The 20,198-nt window shown below is 40.3% G+C and overlaps 1 protein-coding gene across 5 annotated transcripts; it reads right to left on the bottom strand.

Moving 5' to 3' along the window:
• Positions 1-2,216: 2,216 nt before the first annotated feature.
• Positions 2,217-17,925, bottom strand: gpcpd1 (glycerophosphocholine phosphodiesterase 1). 5 transcript variants are annotated; one of them, XM_037981665.1, is made up of 21 exons: positions 17,594-17,925; positions 17,207-17,282; positions 17,010-17,100; positions 16,832-16,916; positions 14,818-14,893; positions 14,019-14,057; positions 13,171-13,294; positions 12,779-13,019; positions 12,489-12,651; positions 12,270-12,399; positions 12,124-12,178; positions 11,951-12,043; positions 11,803-11,877; positions 10,092-10,131; positions 9,751-9,809; positions 9,572-9,637; positions 9,357-9,493; positions 8,940-9,075; positions 8,684-8,844; positions 6,377-6,475; positions 2,217-3,652 (listed from the first exon to the last, which is right to left on the bottom strand). In XM_037981665.1, exons 2-21 carry the CDS (start codon positions 17,253-17,255, stop codon positions 3,454-3,456), a joined length of 2,118 nt encoding a protein of 705 aa, XP_037837593.1. In that variant the 5' UTR covers positions 17,256-17,282; positions 17,594-17,925; the 3' UTR covers positions 2,217-3,453. The 5 variants fall into 5 exon arrangements, with proteins under 5 accessions (XP_037837593.1, XP_037837592.1, XP_017264675.1 ...); XM_037981664.1 differs by having other exon boundaries at positions 14,019-14,060; positions 17,594-17,924; XM_025004348.2 differs by lacking the exon at positions 6,377-6,475 and adding an exon at positions 7,139-7,188 and having other exon boundaries at positions 3,470-3,652; positions 14,019-14,060; positions 17,594-17,924.
• Between the last annotated feature and the right edge of the window lie 2,273 nt (positions 17,926-20,198).

The raw sequence follows: 20,198 nt of genomic DNA, 5'->3' as shown, positions 1-20,198 counted from the left end.
ATTCCGAAAATAAATATCATTAAGAAGTGACTAAACAAACCATTAAAATGTTGTGAAAATACTTTTAAACTTAGTAAACTAAAAAAAAAAACTTGAGTTTTGTATCTAAAATGACTAAAACAAAGTTTAATGGTAATTCCTGTTATGTAATTTTACAGTCCTCTTTGTTTCCCACACAGTTTAATTTGCTCCAACACCAATGAACCACGTGTTATTCACCTGTTTAAAAGCAAGTGCTGTGTTGCTTTTAATCCAGGACTCATAACAGCACGTGGCTGAGGACGTTGTAAATGATTGGCAATGATAAAACTCTGTTAAAGTTCATGCTGATACCACTCAGACTGTCACTAAATGACATGAACCCTGATGTTATCAGTGCTCCCAAAAGTTATTGACTGGCACTAATCATTAACTAATGGCTAAATGCCAGATGATGCATATATGCAAGTTGTCAAAACTGATGTGACGTGAGTTCAGCTCATTGTTTACCCTCTTTTATTTCAACCCTCCTGCAGCCCTAGAGAGAGAGAGGCAGAGAAGTCCTTGTAACTTCAGGTCAGTTTGACCCGAAGGTTACCGTAGGGTTAAACCGGCCTCCTGGTGATGCAGCTACCCTGTTTTCTTTTGCCGATAAGCTCTGTTTAAAAGGCACCATCTTACAATCTCAAGGCAGACACAGTCTACTGCCTGGAGTCGTCTCATCAGTGGGGTTTTCTGCGTGATGTAACTTTAACATTTGGAACCAGCCTCAATCAAGATGGCCTCCACAGCCAGCTGACCTTAGAAAACACAAAAAAGTGGCTGTACCTCAGGCAGTTTTACAGATACTGAGCTAAATTTCAGTGTGATCATAGCTGAAAAATCATACTCCAAGGGCAAGATCTTTACTTAAATCTTTAGCATTAACTTTTGGAATCAACTATGCTTGTCTGTTAGCAAAATATGTCCTGAACCCCTGAATTGATTTTAATGAAACCTGTGGAAAACAATCTAGAACCGTTTAAGTTTCCCAATCAATACAGTTCAAGATGGCCACCACAGCTCATCAGTTGTAGTCGAAACAAAAATGTCTGTAACTCAGTCAGTTTTACAGATATATTGAGTGAAGGTTTGATGAGGCAGTAGCTGAGAGTCATTCACGACACATACCCTGAGAGTGGCATGTCCCAGTATCACGAGGTGGCACAAATTCAAGGTTTGACCAAAATGGTTCTAACTTCACAAGACGATCTCAATCTCAAACTCTGGCATGAAAGGCGGCAGGGCTACATTTTTTTTCCAATGAATGCTAGGCCTTTTACCCAATTTCAGTTACTGATTATATGTTTGGATGATCTTCATCTTCACAGAGATCAGTCCAGCCATCCACCCGATAGTGAGCTGTTGCTTCTGTCAGGTCGCTGATCGTCCTCGATGTCGTTACCTCTGCCCAGGAGGCTGTTTTTGGTAGTGTTGTCTGTTCGCAAGATTACTTAAAAACTAGTTAACAGATTTTGATTAAATTATTAGGAACTGTTGGGGTTGTCACAAAAAAACAAAACAAAACAAACAAAAAACAAGTGGTGATGATCCGAATCCTGCATTTTTTTTAACTGGTTTTTATAAATGGTCATTGTGTTGCCACTACAGTTGGCTGCAGAAAAAATGCATCCCAATAAAAGATAAAAAACTTCTTAATATTCTTGAATTTGCTCACGTGTTCAAGGTCAATCCCTTTTTTTTTTAGGGCACAAGTTTCAACACGACTAAAAATACATTTTTAATCAGCAAAACATTTAACTTCCTTCCTTTCAAGGTAAAAAGCTTTGTTAATTGCTCCACAACCTAGCAACACAAAACTCCTATTTATAACACGCCGTTATTGTGCCCAGTAAAGATAGGAGACATTATTCACGGCTTAAGGACTCTCCTCTTCAGAAAGCGCTGGCCCTTGTTGGGAACGCAGATGTTTTATAATCTTATGACACCAGTAATCAGAGTTTACACCGGTTTCTGAGAACGCGGCGTGACTATTTTTAAACGCCGGTGCGTTTATAGGCCCTCTGTAAACTGAAGCTTTGGGTTTGACAACATGTGCATCACATCCAGTAAATGATAAGACCCAGTTACTGACAAATCATTCAAGTAGGCAAACAGGATGACGTAAACTAATATACAACATATCAGATACTTTCAGCTGATTATTGAAAACGACTGGAGAGAAATCCAAGACAACGTAGGCAAATATGCTTTTGTTTTATTTACAATTCAAGTGAGCCGAGTAATCCGTATATACAGAGCACGCATGCAGCAATCTTTACGCTGTGGTTCAGAGGCAGATGCTGTACAGACAACACATCACAAATGGAACTGGTGGTGCTGTGAAATGCAGCTGATTCAGAAGAAGGAGGTACAGGTTCTAAATACATCTTAAGAGAAAACTGAGTGGGAAGCTCCTCATGTTGAAATAAAAGACAAGCAGGAAAAATAAAACCACATACACACACACCACATTTCTCCTCTTTAAGGCTGTGGACTGAATGTGCGCCAGTACAAATAAAACATTTCTTCCTGAACTCAAGTATACGTAAAGCAGATTATACAGTACAGACGATATGCAATGTGTAACGTACACTTATAATCAGGGCCGATAAAGGCGAGAAAAGTCGAAGCGAGTGCATTTAACCCATAGGGAGGACCCATTCGTGCGGTTCTTCGAAAAGTGCTTTAAGTCGGTCCGCCAAAATGAGCAACGTTTCCCCAAAAAAGGCAAGCTGTGCTGCCACCTCGTTACATGTCGTCTGCCTCTGTGCCGATCGCAGAAAGCAAAACTTGTCCAGCGATTTAAGGATTCACAACAGTGTCAGATTGGTTCTCACTGTTTCTTTTGGAGACAATAAACATAAAGTAATGGCTACATGCATAAAAACAACAACAGAAAAGAACAGACTCTCACAGCATGATGAACTCAATAACATACATTTTATAGTTCTTAAACGATCACGCTCGTGAAATATTGTATGCATTAAGTTACGCTTTAATGCAACACATTGGCCTCGTAAATCTGCACCTAATGTGTAATTTCCACATTTATTTTAAGACCTGCTGAGTCTCCTGCTCTGACCTGTGAAGTGGCCTTTGTGGGATAAATAGAAAATATGGCTTCTTTGACGTTTTTGGCTAATCGTCCAACCACAAGTGGCGATTATGAATAAAAAAAAAACAAACCCTTGTGAGGACAGAAGGAAGTGATCGAAGTTGTTTCCCTCTTGAAACAACGAAGGGGAAGGGAGGAACGCCTGATCAATACGGTCAAAATATACATTCTTTATCTTTTAGTCTTGTTTTTTTTCTGAGGAAGTACAAGGTGATCTTCACTCATCCGATCCTATCTTGGTCAACATTAGCATGTATATGCAATAAGCTATACAAAAAGGTAGACGTAGAGTTAAAAAAAAAATTTAAAATAAAAAATTAGGAAGAGCTGAGGCCAGAGTCGGACTCGGCGCTTCCACCGTGGGCCTTGGAGGCAACACATGGTTCCATGGAGCAGGGAATGGTGTAGCAGGAGCAGGCGGAGCTCTTCAAGGTCTCCTCTGTGATGACCTCCTGCAGGGAGTGTTGCTCTTCTACCTGGAAGATGTTTGGCTGCTCTCCTTGGGCTTCACAAATACTACAAGGAAAGGAAAAACAACAGAGACAGTGGTTGGGGTCAACGTCTCACAACAGAATAAGACAATCTCACATCTGTACATAAAAACGGTAAAATTCTGTGACGTTAAACAATTCGCTTTGAGTGCAATCATTTAGGCAGCAGAATTTTGCCGAACCAGTGAGTAAAACTTGCGTCGCCACGAAGCATTTCAGTGCAAAAGAGATGCAAAACTATCAGAATGATTTATGAATTCAGTTTCCTGTTTTGTTTTTTTTTAAATTAGGCAAGAAGCAGAAACTCAAGAACTAATCCAGACTGAGTCTGAACTTTCTAGTAAAGCCGTAGTTTTTAAAAACAACAATTCAAGCTGTTTCCATGCACAGCCATTAAGTTTAAACATGCAGGGGAATGATGGCACTGGCTGAGCAGTAAGGGGATATAATATTTATAACCTCATCAAACACAACATATTTTGATACCGCAAGATAGATCTCTTAAAGACAAATCCAACACAATTTGAAGTTTTAAAATCCATCTACTGGTTACCAATTTGTTGTCAGAAAACGATCATCAGAATGGGTCTAAATAAAATAAAGCTCTTAAACAGGCAGCAATAGAAAGTCCTGTGTTTAACTTCCTGGAATTCTTCCTGATTGGCTGTAAATTTTCAGATTATCCCTTCATGGATAACACATGAGGAAAGCAGTGGAAAGGGCCAGCTCCTGATCGGCTAACATAAAATGTTTTATTTCATCTGAGTTGAGAAATGAATGAATGAATGAATGCTTAGCTCGATCACTGCCTGCTCGTAAGGGGAGGCTTTTTTAACAACACTCAATTGGGCAATATGGTCAATTTTCCTTCAGCAACAGTCCAATAACCGGTGATTGGTGACCCATCCGCCTGCTGTCTTTAAGAGTGTTGTTTTTTTTGAGAAGGGGGAAGAAGGACAATTTCGGTTCTCCATACAACTGTGGAAGTTGGCCGTTTGTGGCCACAAGGAAAACAAAGTCACTGATTTTTAAGGATTGAGTTTTGCTTTAAAACAAGAAGTCACTCAAAACAAGACCAGAAATATTCCAGATGTGTGCAACCAGCTCTGAGCTGATATTAGGAGCTACAGGCAGATTTATCAAACATGAGCACAGACATGTGATTAACTCCTAACACGATGTCTTTACTGTCACTCCATACTGTTGAAAGTTGGAAGTTTTTTAAACGTCTTATTTTCCCGATGAGCTGCAGTGCTCTTTGGAGCGAGAGCGCTCAGAGTCGGAGGAGGTGAAGGTGTCGCCACTGACACTTCCTGTCAGCTCAGTTAGGACCGGCCAACAAAACCTCAATGCGAGAATAACAGTAAATAAGCACCGATGGAGAAAACGGGAGTTTAAATCCTTTAAGCCTCACAGTAAGAAACCACGAACACGAGCTCCACAGCTGAGAAGGAAACTGTCACAGGCAGAGTTTCCCGATGATGATAATCTAAATAAAACCAGTATATCTGTTTACTTCGTCATGTTTAATAGCTGATGGCTGACTGGGAAACAGCCGTCATGACTCGTCACAGGACTATTTATTTCCACCTAGTGATTGGTGGGCAAAAACTCAGTAGAGCAACTTCATTTTGTCTGGTTTGTGCAGAAATTGTTGGCCGTTTTATTATCTTTGGCTTTAGTTTTAGGTGAATAAAAAGCGTATCCCAACTACAGTGCAAAACAGCACTGTTTCTATTACACTATTCCTTTTTCTTTTTGGGATAAATCATTGTCTTGGTTGAACTTAACTTTTACCAGTCCATATTTCACATTTAGAGCCATTAAGAAGCTGTTCCAAACAACAAAAGGAGTAATTATTGTTCTTGTGCTCCAGGGCTGATATTTCTTAAAACAAACATTTATTTTAAAATGGTTTATCACTGTTTCTTGTCATGTCTTTTTTTAAGGGTTGGATTTGAATTGTAGTCTTTTCCAGGTCAAAACTCTCGAGAGGGAAAGTTAAACTAGGGAAAATGAAAAACTAAGACGTTCCATTAGCTGTCAGGGGAAGACAAACATTTGCTTTCTATTAAAAAGGAGACAAAATCAGCTCTATTTCTGAATCTGTTCAATTTTAAGGGTTGAAAAGTTCACTAAGTGATGATTAGAAGAGGGTCCAGTGCTATCACCCCTATTGTAAGAAAATATAACTGCTGTCACACCAAGTACGGGCAGATCAGCCACAGGCTTTGAGATACGTGTAAACTTCAAAATGCACGTGAAAAATATGCTCCAGTTCCACAAAGGTGCGAAGCGTTTCATACGAGGCATAAATTCACGAGTTGCATTCATTCTGAGATACTGCTTTTGAAAATGTTATTCCTCTTTTTTTCTTGATGTAAATCACTTTTTTTTGGATCATTATTTCCTCTGGTATCGGATGCTGTGCCGCTGGAAGGAATTTTACTGAAACCTTTTTTACTTTTGTTATGATGCGTAACCATGACAACAAGTGTTAAATGTGAAGAAACCCTGAAGTCCAGTCATAGCCAGAACCAAGCAGAGCGCCCGTAAATCCACCGGAGGTAAAGCTCCCAAGAAGCAGCTCGCCACCAAAGCCGCCACCAAGAAGCCTCACCGCTAAAGGCTCGGTACCGTGGTTGTCAAGGAAATCCACCACTACCAAAAGCTGCCCTTCCTGGTCAGGGAGATCGCCCAGGACTTCAAGACCGACCTGCGCTTCCAGAGCTCGGCCAGCGAGGCTCACCTGGTGGGGCTCTTTGAGGACACCAGGTCCGAGGACACATCGGGACAGACCGCTACAAGAGATCCTTCCTGCTCACAGCCATCAGCATCTATAACAACTCTTTAATGAAACCAGGATTATGAGCTAAAACAACATTTAATTTCCCTTTGGAATTAATAAAGTATCTCTGAATTGAATTGAATTTGAAATGCAGGACTGTCTTGGAGCACAGCTAGTTTACGTGGCTGTTAAGGTGGTTTGGTGCCATGACACCTGCATACATCTAGTTTCTAATGAAGCTAGCAGCTGGACGTAGGTGCCAAAACGTGAAGTGACAATCCCATGCATTAAAAAAAAGCCATTCGCTCTTAACGCTGGTATTGCTCTAAGTTTTAAATTACGTTGAACGCAAGTGCAAAAATAAGGAGGAACTTTAAGACAAATGCAAAGACGGAACAGAAACAGGACGTGACCTAGCGATCAAATGAATAAACCAGCATCAGAAATGATAACCATGGCAGTTGACTAATCAAACAAGTACGCAAACAAAAAACTCAGTTGTAAATAATTCTACGAAGTTCAAATATCCATTTGTTGCAAGTTGAAAGGCGCAGAAAAGATATGATAAGTCAACTGTCTCATGTATCATTGTCGAGGAACATGAATCTGTTCCCGCAGCGTTTGATGACTAAGATTCATTCAGTAACTAAGGAAGGGAACAAAAAATCAAATAAGCCAGGGGGCGTAAAGTGTTAACAAAACGCAGGAACCAGAGAGAATTACAGGAATCTGGAGAACTTGAGTCAAAATACGGCGCCACGCTTTCACAAATTCTGTAAAAAAGAGAGGCACAGTTATAAAAACAATAAGAACAACGTGGAGAGAGGCTGTTACAGGCTTTGCTCTGCTGAAAAAGGAGTCTGCAAAGGTCTGGGTCAAAGTGCAAACGTAAACACTGAGCAAATGTCAACATATAGACATATAAAGAAGTGAAACGGCTGGACAAGCACGATCTGCTGACCGCACGGTTTTCGCTGAGAACAGAGGAATCCGTTTAATCCCGCTAACAACACGGACTTTACATAACTGTGCTGGCGCGCCGTGTATGTTCATTTCACACAGCCCCGGTCAATCAACAATCAAGCCTTTCTGGCGAAGGTAACAACAGGTTTCACACGCATGCCAGAGCTCGGTTACATAACTCTGTCACGCTAGAAAAAACAAGCAGATAATCTTTAACAAGAGGACTGATAATCGTTAAAAGAGAGGCATTGGCTGTGATTTATACTTTACAAAAAAACAAACAAAAAAAAAAACTATGGTACAATTTAGCGCGTCTTAATTTGCATGGGTTTCAAAAGTAAACTAAATTTGTCAATTCATCCAACCTAAATAAAAGCTTCTGAAGTATAAATATTCGCCTAAAATAAAGTTTTGGAAAAACTGCTACGATAAGAAGTTGATGAATTACTTTTCTAATCGTGATAAATTTCTTTTAAATCATTTCCAATGAATGAATTAGAGATAAATAATTAATCTGTTTTAAGAATATATCGAATTCCACAGATTATAAAAGCCAAAACTTTTGATTAAAGTGTGTTAATATAAATAACATGACTTGTACAGTACATATATTTGTACATACATGTACATAATCCATGCCAGCAGCACAAAAGTAAATAAAATAAAGCCTTGCACAGGGTTTACAATAGGCCATAAATACTCATTTGAAATTGCAGAACCTCCAATCAAAGTGGTAAAATTAGTAGATGGAGCCCTGAAGTAGATTTTTATTATTTGCTCTGTGTAAACGTTTCTTTGAACTCAGTGACTCTTGGTGCAGAAAGTAGGTTTTTGCAGCCTGTACCAAAACAACTACACTGTCTGACAGCCTGTAAATGTATCATCATAAAACAGACACATGGCAGATATCTGTCAATGATAAACTAAAAGTTTTTCTTTTATTCCACAGCAACCCGCTGCCCAAAACAACTGAACAATAATAGAAATCAAAACAAAACAAACCAACTAAATCATCTCAGTAGATAAAATGCTGCAAAGAACTGAGTTTAAAGTGAAAAATGTATGTTATCCAAGAAAAAGAAAGTGTATGAGCACAAACATTAAGGCACATAAACTAGGGGATTGGCAGTACGCCAAACAAAACTGTGTGATTTGCTATGAAGTAATATTTGTGACAACCCTGAGTATAAGCACAATAAACGAGATGAGTCACGTTGAGAAAGCCACTCGATGCACGGCACGTAGTTTATGCAGACGTGGATCGATGTGGCAGCAAAAAGATAGAAATGCTGAAGCTTAACCTACCTATCGTATATGAGCCCATCAATTCCCTCCTCCCGCAGCTTCCTGCGGATTTCGTGGTCATTATTGTCGTCTCCCCAGCTGAACACCACCAGGCCTTTGGACTGAGCCTCCCTGATGTAATTCAGGTGCTTCAGCAGCTCCTCGGTGTGAGCACTGATTCCCTACAAGACGAAGAAAGAGCCCCGCAAGTGAGGAGAAGCCACGAAGTGTTGCATTAAAAGAACGAGTTTACAACGAAGGTAAACGGCTCACGAACCAGAATGTTTTCGCTCTGAGCGAAGCTGACAGCGATCTGAGTGGTCTGGCAGCGAATGTCCATCAGCTCAGGATACTTGACAGAAACGCCCTGAGTCAAGAAGAGGATGGGGTACTTGTTCTGCTTGTGACGCACCCTGGAGGAAAAAGGAGCAGAAATCTCGTGAGCTGTTGGGGATCACCTACTGTTACCTGAATCCTGCAGCGACAGCATCCGTGGACTCATTAAAACATAAGAGGTAGACTAACACGATGTTAGGACACCCACTTTTTTAATTTTTTATTTCTTTTCAACATTTAGGACAACTGTGTACAAGAAAATGTGAGTAAAAAAAAAACAAAACCTTTAAGCTCCTACTTTTGTGACAAAATGCATGCAAAGAGCAGGTATTGAATGCACAGACACAACAATACTTACATTGTGCATATATCTGGGTCGAAACACGAGAAGACGATGCGTCTTTTCCCACCTTTCTGCAGAACGCACGAGAGAATAATATCGAGGAAGGTGTTCATGTTGAAGTAGGAGGACAAGTTTCCGTCCCACGATCCGTCCTGTAAACACAAAGCATCAAAAAACATCAGTTTATTTTAACAACAGCAGTGTCATTTTCTTTGTTTTAGAATACTCACCTTCATCTGGCTGATCCATTTGAGTTCAATGTTGAAGCCGACATGCTCAGGAACAGCTTGGAAAATCTTTAAAGAGGAACAATAATGAGTAAATCTTTTACTTGGACGTGAGAAAGACCGAGAAGAGGAGGAGGAGGATGTTGCCTTTGACTGATTATGATTATCAGAACATTCTTTACCTGAGACAGCGAGGGGAAGGGCTGATGTTCATCGATTTCGTCTTCATCATCCAGAAGATCTGCAAAAATCCAATCACGCAACAAACTCAAATCTACTTTACTGTGATGCAAGACATGGTAAACAAAAACTTCTTTGAAACTAAATCCACTGCAGTGTTTTGATTAATGAGCAAAACAACGTTGTGCAACAAAGCAGAAATGATGTGATTCTCTGTAATACAGGCCAGATGCCTAATAACACATCAATAGCATTTTGCAACCGAGTTACTTAAATCTGTCATTCAGAGTCCAAGCAGGAAGGGCTAAGGTACGAGAGGGAAAACAAACAAATCAGTGCATACCTTTGTCATCGCTTCCTTGCAACGCAGTGATATGGGCCAGCTGTGTACAAAAAAAAAAGATCACAAATTATTTTCTTTAATATCAAACATTAAAAACTTGACCAATGACGAGATGAACAAAACACACTGGCACTTGTTCTCTCTTTTTTTTACATATAATCTGTAGTTTTCGATGTTAAATAGAGTTAAATGGGGAAATTTGAGGCCAGTTTGAGGAACCTTTCTTTGTAAATACTGTCCTTCGGGAATTACTGGACCTGCTTCAAGACAAAACTTCATTTTGTTTGTTTTAAAACTTGTAACAAGTTGGCATGGGTTGGTGTGAGATTCTGACAACATGATAACCTTGAGCAAAAAATACCACAACGTCACAGTATAAAAACAACAACATTCAAACAACAAAAAAAAGTATTGCATTTTTTGCAGTATTGCAGTATTTTATTTACTTTTATATGATACAAAAGTTCAACTACTATCCCTGCTACTGATTAATGGCATTTCAATAATAATTAGGATCTTAAATATAATAATTTATAAATAATTATCTTTTTTATTTTGTTGTACAAGTATACATAACGAGTGTGTGTGAAGACAACTGAATGTGCTGACAGTCACACTTTAAGATCGGCATGTATCAAAACTGAAATCTTAATTGAATCAGAACTATTGAGGTTAAATTTAAAATCACTTCCTACATAAACATGCATATTCTGTGACTGCTCACATGCTGCTGATCTGTGGTTCAACTGCGCAGCTTCCTGTTGACAGTCTGCACACACACAACCACAAGTGTGTTTTGTGTTCCACTTCGTTGCCACATGGACATATGACGATACGTTTGCTGCCTTCGGGGCGAAACTAATGCTATTCAGATGTTACAGTGGTGTCCTCTCTGCGTCTCTCTGTCACTGCGGAGCTGATCTGAATGACAAGATAGTTACCTACAAGTCAAGCAAGCCTCTGTACAGTTAAGATACACCAGATCTTTAATACTGAAAAGCTGTAAGCTAGTTCAATAGCTGAGTCTTAACAAGCCTGTTTACTGCATTCCACCGACAGACAGGCCAACTCTCGCAGATTGCTGCGAATGTTGGATTCCAAGCCTTTGTTTCAAGAGAAGCAACGCCCATCACTGCCTCAAGGAGGTCTCTGGTAAACAAGTCATGCTCATCTTGTGTTTTTTTTGCTATTGAAAACATCTGTCTGGTTTAAATGAGGACACAAGTCTATAGAGTTGACAACTCGCTGACAGCTCGCGGCAAAGGGTGGATCCTTGTAAGTAAGATCCCATTCTACTACTTAAAAAAGGCAAATTTAACTGCATGAAAGGTATGACAGAAAAATACAAACGTTTCCACACTGTGACTCCTTAATACCTGGATTTACACTGAAACTGATTTTTGATAACTGTTTTATTTCGTAGAAACCCAACAATGAGCTCGGCCTACAATACAGTTTTGCAAGCCTTGCACAGAAAAACAGGCTGTGATTTTTTAAAAAGCTGACTGTGCAAAACACACCACACAGCAGGCTGGCTACCACCATGCTTACCCAGCTGCCCGTTAGCACAAAGTTAACGCAGATATCTTGCTTTGAGTCAGCTTCTCAGCTTGACGACTTATCAGTAAACAAACAGAAGAACGATAGCTCAACAGTATTCAGGGAACAACGCCCAACCTTGACGAACGGGGCTAACGAGAACAGTCGTTACCTTTAGAAGCTGCAGCTGATCAAATGTAAGATCTTTAACCGGGACCTCGATAAGCTCCAGCTTGTTGTCATGTTTCTGCCAAGTCAGACACGTTCGTTAGTACAAGTTGCGAAAGCTGCAAGTGAAAAAAAACATGGTTTTAATGTACCTTCTTGGTGGATATGCAGCAAGTCAGATCGTGGTACACAATCGGCACAATGTCCTTAGAGAGGTGAACGTCAAACTCCACGAAGGCTGCACCCTGTTAGGAGCACAAATAAACTTTGTTGCCACGTCCAGTACGGAAAGTATTCACAAAAACATATCATCTCTCTGACTTACATGTTTAGCTGCACTTTTAAACGAGGTGATTGTATTCTCTCGAACTTTGTAGTGCCTGTAAAATGCAAGTGTAAACATCGACACATGTCAGAGAGCGTAAAATCCAATAAACGTAAGATAAACTTCATTGCATGCAAGTAACTCACTTGGCGGCGTGTGTGCTGCCTGCTCCTCTGTGACCCACATCCACGGTGCTTCTTTTCGTCCAGTGCTTTGTGTATGACGTGCTCATGTCACACTGGAGCCCCTGGATTGGCCGGATCACCATATAATCCACTAAAACCGCAACGGCGACATCAATATGGATGGATACAGAACGGGGCAAACACATACAGAAAATATTCAGAACAAACCCAACTTCTTACCTCTCACTTTCCCGATAGTCTGCCTGGAGTTTCTTCCCATTATGGGAAGCGTAACCACTCCTGTGTCCTTGCCGTGTTCTGAAAACGAAGAGGAGAGGAGGCAGGCTGTCCCCACGTGTCCCGGATGGATATCCCCCTGGACTACATGCTCACCAAGATCCTCCTGGAATCGAATTCAAGATGGGTACACCGATAATTGTATGCATAAAGATAAGAACACAGATTTACTGTATGTTATATTGACATTTTGTTTGTTTTATTTATTACAGAGTTATCGGAGGAAGCGTTACCTCGAAAAACTCAAATGTGAGCTCCAGGTTGTCGGGGGCCATGGTGTGGATACTGTACTCTGTCCATCGGGAGGGCTCCAGGGCGTAACCACACTCAGGCTGAGAGTGGCGGGATTTAGAGCCGTTGATATCAATCATACTGATCCCCAGAGTGGTGGTCTTTTGCCAAGTTGAAGGGCTGAGATCATTCTCCTCCTCCTCCTCTTCTTCTTCTTCAAAGCCCTCCAATGTAAGCTTGATCCTGTACTCAGAAGTTAAAAAGGTAATTAGATTACTATCTCTTAGTAACTGGACTTTTATATTTAGGTTGATTGGGTAAAAGCAGCGTTGTAACGATATGGCTCCTGGTGGACTTTCTCCGGGGGTAAATTTAGACTTCCTATCATCCATACCTGAAGCGAGACTTCTTGAATTTCTTCTTAGTGATGGACACCGGAGGCCTCTTGGAATAGTGCAATCGCAGGCGAATGTCTGTCTGGCATGTCAGCCACCCTGAGTCGACACATTTCACCCCATCTGCGGAGATAAAGAGGACAGCATGTAATTAGGCTCAACTTTGTCCACTGTGAATGCTGACTGCTGCAGCAATGACAGGGAGGAGGCTACTTTTTGTTCACGGAACGACTGTAAAACATTAGCAGTAGAAAAAAAAAAAAAAACTAGTGCCTGAATCAGTGTTGAAGTGCTTCTTCATCATATCTTTTAAATATTTACAGCTGTTTGTCTTGTTTTTTTATTGAATGAACACCGATTCATCCTTCACACTATTGCTTTCCTGTTTATTTATTTGTACATTTTTGCAATTTAACTACTTCTGCATACTTTATGTGATTTTAGCCACTTATACATTTCAAAATATTCTGTTCATTCAAGAAATGGGTGCTATGACTTTTGGCTTTTGTTACTTTCTGCTATTAGCCAGCCTTTTGCTACTTTTAGCTAAACTATGCAGCTTTCAGTGTCTAGCTACCGCTTTGCTGCTTTTAACCTCTAGCTACCAGTTTGCTACTAAGCTTTTAGCCATCCTTTTGCTACATTTAGCTTTTATCTAAGCTTTTATTAGTTTTAGCTGTAGCCATTTGCTTCTTTGAGCTACTGCTGTGCTTCTTTCAACCTTAACAACTCAGTTTAAGCTTCTTTGACAGATTTCAGCAGTCATTCAGCACTCAACATTCGCACTGCTTCATAGCAGGAAATGTAATTTTTCTACTTATTATTTGCGGTTTTTAGTCCAACTTACTGTGAATTCCAAAGTGTCCGTCGTCAATACTCTGATCTGCTGCTGCGAGCAAAGAGAGGGAAATCAGAAGTTTGATAAAAGGTTCGTAGCGACACGTAGGCTGAGGTCAAATCAAACCAGAGCGTTTCCAGTTGTCAAAGATAAACTTTGTTTGAACTCCGGCAATATGGTGCCCAGAGTCTGCTCTGAATTTGACTTGCCTCAACTTCATTGAAATACGTAGTTTTAAAAGTATTATTTTTAGCTAGACAATTAATGTCAGCAGGGTTAGGGTTACATTAGCTGGGTCTTATGACAGTAAGAATCACATAAGTATCAAAAGCAAGAATTATAAAAAAAAGACTGGGGAATAAGCTGCGATCATAAAAATACATCAAAAGCAGGGTGTGGACATGGCTGCAGCTACTCTTCCTATCTGGCTCATTTTAAAAGAGCTCTATTTGAATAGGACCAACACAAAGGCCTGATACTTAGAGTGATCTACAATAACAGCTCATAGGTTCAATTGCACTGCAGTGTTTCCTCTGGGGCAGCAGATTAGTCCATCGAGCACTTTACCAATATCTTCCAAAGGGTAAACACAGGCTCAGAAAAAAGCAGGAAGTGGTATAAAGACATTACAATAACACACTGTTTAGGGAGGAAACACTGCGTTCCTTTGAAAATTTAAAAACCCTCCTCTGTGGGGGTGGCTAGAACCCGTTGTACTGCTAAAAACAGGACATGGGCGGTTTGAATGTGACAAATTACTTTACCAAACTCAACTGAACCGTGCACTGTTTTATTTGCTGGTTTATACCTGTGGGGCTCATCGTGCGGGGCTGAAGATGGGTCTCCCACATATTGACTATCACTTGACAGGGGCCACCTGCACTCTGCAATTCCAATGTTGGGTACAATGTTAGGCTTTTCAAATCAGATACACAGCACTACTGTTTCAAACTGGTCTCAAAAGAAGCCTTCGGACCAGAGGCTGAGAAAGGAATTAAATTAGAGCTGGTTTGGTCACCAATCTCCCAGCTAGAACGGTCAGCCACCATGAGGTTGAAATCTGAAAAGTGGATTTGTTAGTGAGGGGATAAAAAATTTAAAAGAAATACTAAAGAAACCCTGATAACATGTCTCCAGATAGATATAAAGCTGCTTTTTTACATGTGTCGTTGTGATCTTACTGATTTTTACCAACGACACATATATGGAAATGTAATTAGGATTGGCTCTATGAATTACCGGTAAATACAGGTTTGTCCTGTTTAACTGTTGATACTGTGTTTATTTTCCTTCCAACAGTTATTGAATAAAGACAATGTCAAGCTTTACTTCACACAAACCAAAATAAAATAGCTCACAAAACACATAAGGCAATTAAGGTCAACAAGTCTCACAAAACAGCCTGAAAACAAAATAATTAAAAAAATAAATTAAAAAAAACACACCACCACCCTGACCTAGGCTTGACAAAGTCACCACAAACTCTTGCAACAAATTTCAATGAGTTCAGATGATAGCCACATTATCTGCTTCCCTTTTCCTGGAAAAGTGGCTCACAGAATTTGACTTCGGTGAATAACGTGACAAATTAGGGCTTAGCTGAGGCTCAGTGAAGGCCGTGGCAGATTAAAACATACCAGCTGGACAATTTGACCGTGACTGGATCCTTCACAGCACTGACCTTGGGCTCCTTCTGTTCACACCTGGCACTGCCATGTGTCCCAAGGTGCTCGGGTCACGAGGCGGCTCCGAGCGCGACACTTAAAGACGCTTCTCAAGTGGCCGCTGCTCTGAACGCAATCAAATATGTACATTGCCCACGAGCATCTGACACGTAAGGAGCTGCCAGGGAGGCGGCGGGTGGCGGGCTGGCTCGTGTTTCCACGAAATCTCAGACGCGTTCGGTGACGCTGCTGTTTAAGACGCGTTACAGATAAAAGCTGGGTATCGATAGACAAGTAACGTGGAAGTGTATTAAAAGAAGCAAAACAGTAAGAGCTTGTTTGAAGCTGCATTTTTACGCTTACTTGAACCGTAACTTCACAGGCTGCACAGGAATGCAGGCCTTCGGATTTGCAAGAAACCTTAGAACCAAGTGCATGCCCAAACTACCTCACCTGCTTTGTTTACTGTCGCTGTAAAATGGAACATAAACAGGAAGAGCACACGTTTTCTGTTCACAATACAACCAGAGCTTCTGGATTCCGGCGGCTTAACGCGGAGTTTAAAATTTCTTTCCTAAGACCTCTTTGGCTGCTTACAAAGGGGACAGTCTGGGGCCCAAGATGCATTAAAATTCACGCTGAAATAAGACTCGGGCCAAATTCAGCCTATGACACCTCTAAACAAGGCCTGAGCAATCGCATATCAGTGGGTCTTTTGTGCATTCACTCATGTGCTTAAAGCTTTTAATCATGCAGAAGGTTCGTTGTTTACCAGGTGTGAACAGGAAGAACAGATCCCAGGTGTAACTGTGGCAAATGGAGCTAAACATTTATTATTTTAACTCATGAAAACTTGAGCTCAAGTTGGTGGTGACTTTGAGTTATTAAGAAAAATGACAACAACACTGCAAATAAAACGCGTTTCATCTTCCTTGCCCGAGGGGCTGCAAAAAAGATAAATTAGGTTATAAGCTCACATTACATCCGACAGTGTTCAGAGAGCCAAACACAAGAAGGTATTTTAAGTAATTTAACCATTTACATTTACATCTATGGCAAATGATTAATATATGGCAGTAAAATACGTGACAATTATGAGAAAATTATTCAATGATTGGCGGGATAAGAAAAAAAAGACTCCAGGGAAAAACGACTCACCTTTGAGTCCAGAAAGAAGCCTTTGAAATAGCGATACTTGGAAACAACATCTCTCGGCACAGAGATGGTTACAGTCCAAGTGTGCCTGCCATCAACACAAATAGACACGTTCGGAAGAATAGCCACACATATTAACGGGATGCAAATCGGGAAACTGGAGCACAAAGTTTTCACCTACCCCTCATCACCCTGAGGATGTAAAGTCACAGCTTTCTGATAGCTCCAGTTTCCCAGGGCCTCGCAGCTCCCGACAACTGCAATCACCTCACCTGGGAACATTCAAAAAATTTTATTTAATTATTGCTTTTTTAAATCATAATTAACTACATGTTCACATGTGTTGCCACTCCCTGCCAAATTCAGACCAAGACATACCTGAGGAGGTTTCCTCCCTGATCACCAGAGTCACCTGGCTGGTCTCCATGGCTGACAACAATAAGGTGCAAACAAGCTGTACAACAGAGAAGAGGACAAATAAACAAAAACAGGGTTATTTCTTTCTCTCAAAAAGAAAAAAAGAAAACTAGCAATATTAACTTGGCTCCAAATGCTGCCACGCGCCAGCTGTAGACTAAAATTGTCATTCAGAGCCATTTTGACAGAAAAACAACGTAAAAAAAAGCCAAATTATTTTAATGGCCGCTGACAGGAGGCACAGCTGGCCCGCCGGCTAACGGTCTACGGTGCGAGTAGCTAAAACGATACCAAACGGCTGTAAAATTAAACAACTTAAATTGAAGGAAAAATGGTCAAAATGGCTACCTTTTTTATATGTCTCTGTTGGTTCTTGGCACTGGAAGAATGCAATTCACGGCAGAGCCGGTTCGTCTATCCGGCTGAGAAGAATCGCTCTGGGCGGAAGAAAATTAGAGAAGAAGCCGGTTCGACATCCATCGCCGCTTCACTTCGTCAACCAAGATGAAGGTTAGCTTTAACTCAAAAAATAAATATGTTTCGAATACAGACAGAACCGAGGGGCGGGGGGAAATAAATCCCAAATGATAAACTTGAGTCAAAATATTAAAAGCCGCCCAGACACAACTAAACTCGAGGAATCGTTCTTCTGTGGCGTCTGCTCCGGGTGTTCAGCGTAAACATCCACGCTCGTGCGTCAAGGAAACCCAAACAAACAGCACTTCCGGGAAACACTTTCAAAGTAAAGCGATCCCAGAAGGCAACTAGATTCACGTCTTGTTTCTTTAAGATGTTTTACCTCTCACAACAAAAAGGCTTCTTCAATCACGATTACACACTAGGAAATTCAAGCTTTTAAGTAAAAAAAAAAAAGCAGAATTGTAGAGACACAAAAGTCAAAAAGACTCGTGACCACCATTGTTGCCCCAGTTGAAGTACACAAACGATATTAATAAGCCATTTAAAAAGGTGCATCACAAATCATACAGTTTTATTCTTGTTTATTTGTAAATGTTAAGGCTAAATAAGCTATTGACACTTACCATCACAGTCTAGCCTCTCTAACTCATTCCTAATACTTTCCATCCTCGTCCCTCCCAAACCTCGACATTTTCAGCTCTGACACTTCCAGTTCTGTCTCCTGTCTTTTTGTCAGTGCCACCATCTCCAAACCGTACAACATAGCTGCTCACACCACTGTCTTGTAAACACCTACACCGTTTATTAACAGACCATACAACAGGCAGGGAGGGTTACTTTGAAGTTCCAATGTTGGTAAAATTTTAGGCTTTTCACATCAAATCAAGTTAAATGTTAAACTTGAAGCTACAAAGGAAAAAGGTGACGTCATTTGTGCCTATATCCATATTTTTCTATTGTAAACAGCAAAATTTATGCCTTATTTGAATATAGATGTTTATGAGACGGGAGCTATAGCTGCTTTTACAAAGAAAATAGTTAAGATTTTGAGGCAAAGTTTTTTTTTTCCTATTAATTTTAAAGCCTTTTTATATTAAAGCATATAAAACGTTTTGAACAGTTTAGGACACCAGAAAGATTTCATGGCAAACTCTAAACAGTTCGAAGTTTTAACTACTACCATTCCTGTGTTATTTGGCCTATCGTGAGGCACATTTATTTTGAAAACTATATTTACATAATGCACGCTGCTTCCGGTGGTTAACGAACCGGTTCATACCGCCCTGCGCCGGATCGCTCTCCGGAGCTGCAGTCCCCTGTGCTGCATTCAGGGTTCATCGGTAAACACGCATTACATAATAAACTAAAACAAAATTCTTTGAAACGTGAACGGTTTAAAACAAAAATATATTTACACAAAAGGGAAAAAACTGACATATATGCTTGCTAACTTAAAGGCAGACTCGTTTTCATATAAAGTGAGCTGGTGTGCTGGAGTTTACGTTTTCTTCGCAACGCCACACCCGCAGACTTTTTTTTCTGCGCTTGTTACTTGATACAAACTAAGGAAAAACATCCGCTTTCGTGACACGACGCACTAAATAGTTTGAGCTAATGCTTATTTTCATCGAAAACACGAGTTGTTTTGAATTTCAGCGCAGAGCTGTCCTGGATTAAACATTAGGAGGAAATGTTTTGTATACGTAGTGATGTTATGAACTCTGTAACCCTTATCTGCTGACAGAAACACCCCGGTGTTGGCAGGCAGGACACACAGATTGAGTTCGGTCTCAGGGAAAGATACTTTCCACGAAAGCGTCTGCTCGGATAACTACAACCTAAATATATGTCGTTTGAAGCGCCTGCTTTAGGAACCCATAGGGCTGCTTGGATGTTTTGGAGAGTCACGTGGTCTTTGTCTGCTCTCATAGAGCTTGTATTGTTAATATATGTATCAAATATGTGCAATTAAAAGGGAAATTTTTTGCTTTTATAAATGTAAAGTTGTGTAGAAATGGCAAAAGGAACACTCATTTTTATTCCTAAAACTTGCTACTAATGCAGAATTCAATGGATAGTTTTGGCCATTAAAATGAAACAAATCTGTTTTTGTTTTTTTCCTTTGCAAAGAAACTCTGTCCTCTCTGTTTTTGTTTTCATCCATTAAACTGTACAAACTGTTCTTACAGCTGCCAAAGAAACAACGCAAGAGTTCATTTTGTTCTTAGAAGAAGACACTGTTTTGTATTTGAAATGCCACGGGAGTACAGTCCTACAGAGGTTTGGAACCTACAAGCTCTATTTCATCTCACACATGCACACGCAACCACAGGATTTCCATCCAAATGGACACTTCCCAATAAATACTTAAATGATGCAACAATCAAACTCTTTCTTGGCACAACATGCTGCAGCTCAACAAGCAACTCAAAATCAGCCTTTAGTCTGCAGCTTCCTCTAGTGTTCAAATGTAACACTGCACCATGAAACTCTAAAATGTTGAAGCAATTCAGGCAAATCAAATGTCCACAAA

Source organism: Kryptolebias marmoratus, linkage group LG19, assembly GCF_001649575.2.
Source record: "Kryptolebias marmoratus isolate JLee-2015 linkage group LG19, ASM164957v2, whole genome shotgun sequence".
Classification (NCBI taxonomy): Eukaryota; Metazoa; Chordata; class Actinopteri; order Cyprinodontiformes; family Rivulidae; genus Kryptolebias; species Kryptolebias marmoratus.
This window is presented reverse-complemented; position numbering and strand designations above follow the sequence as displayed.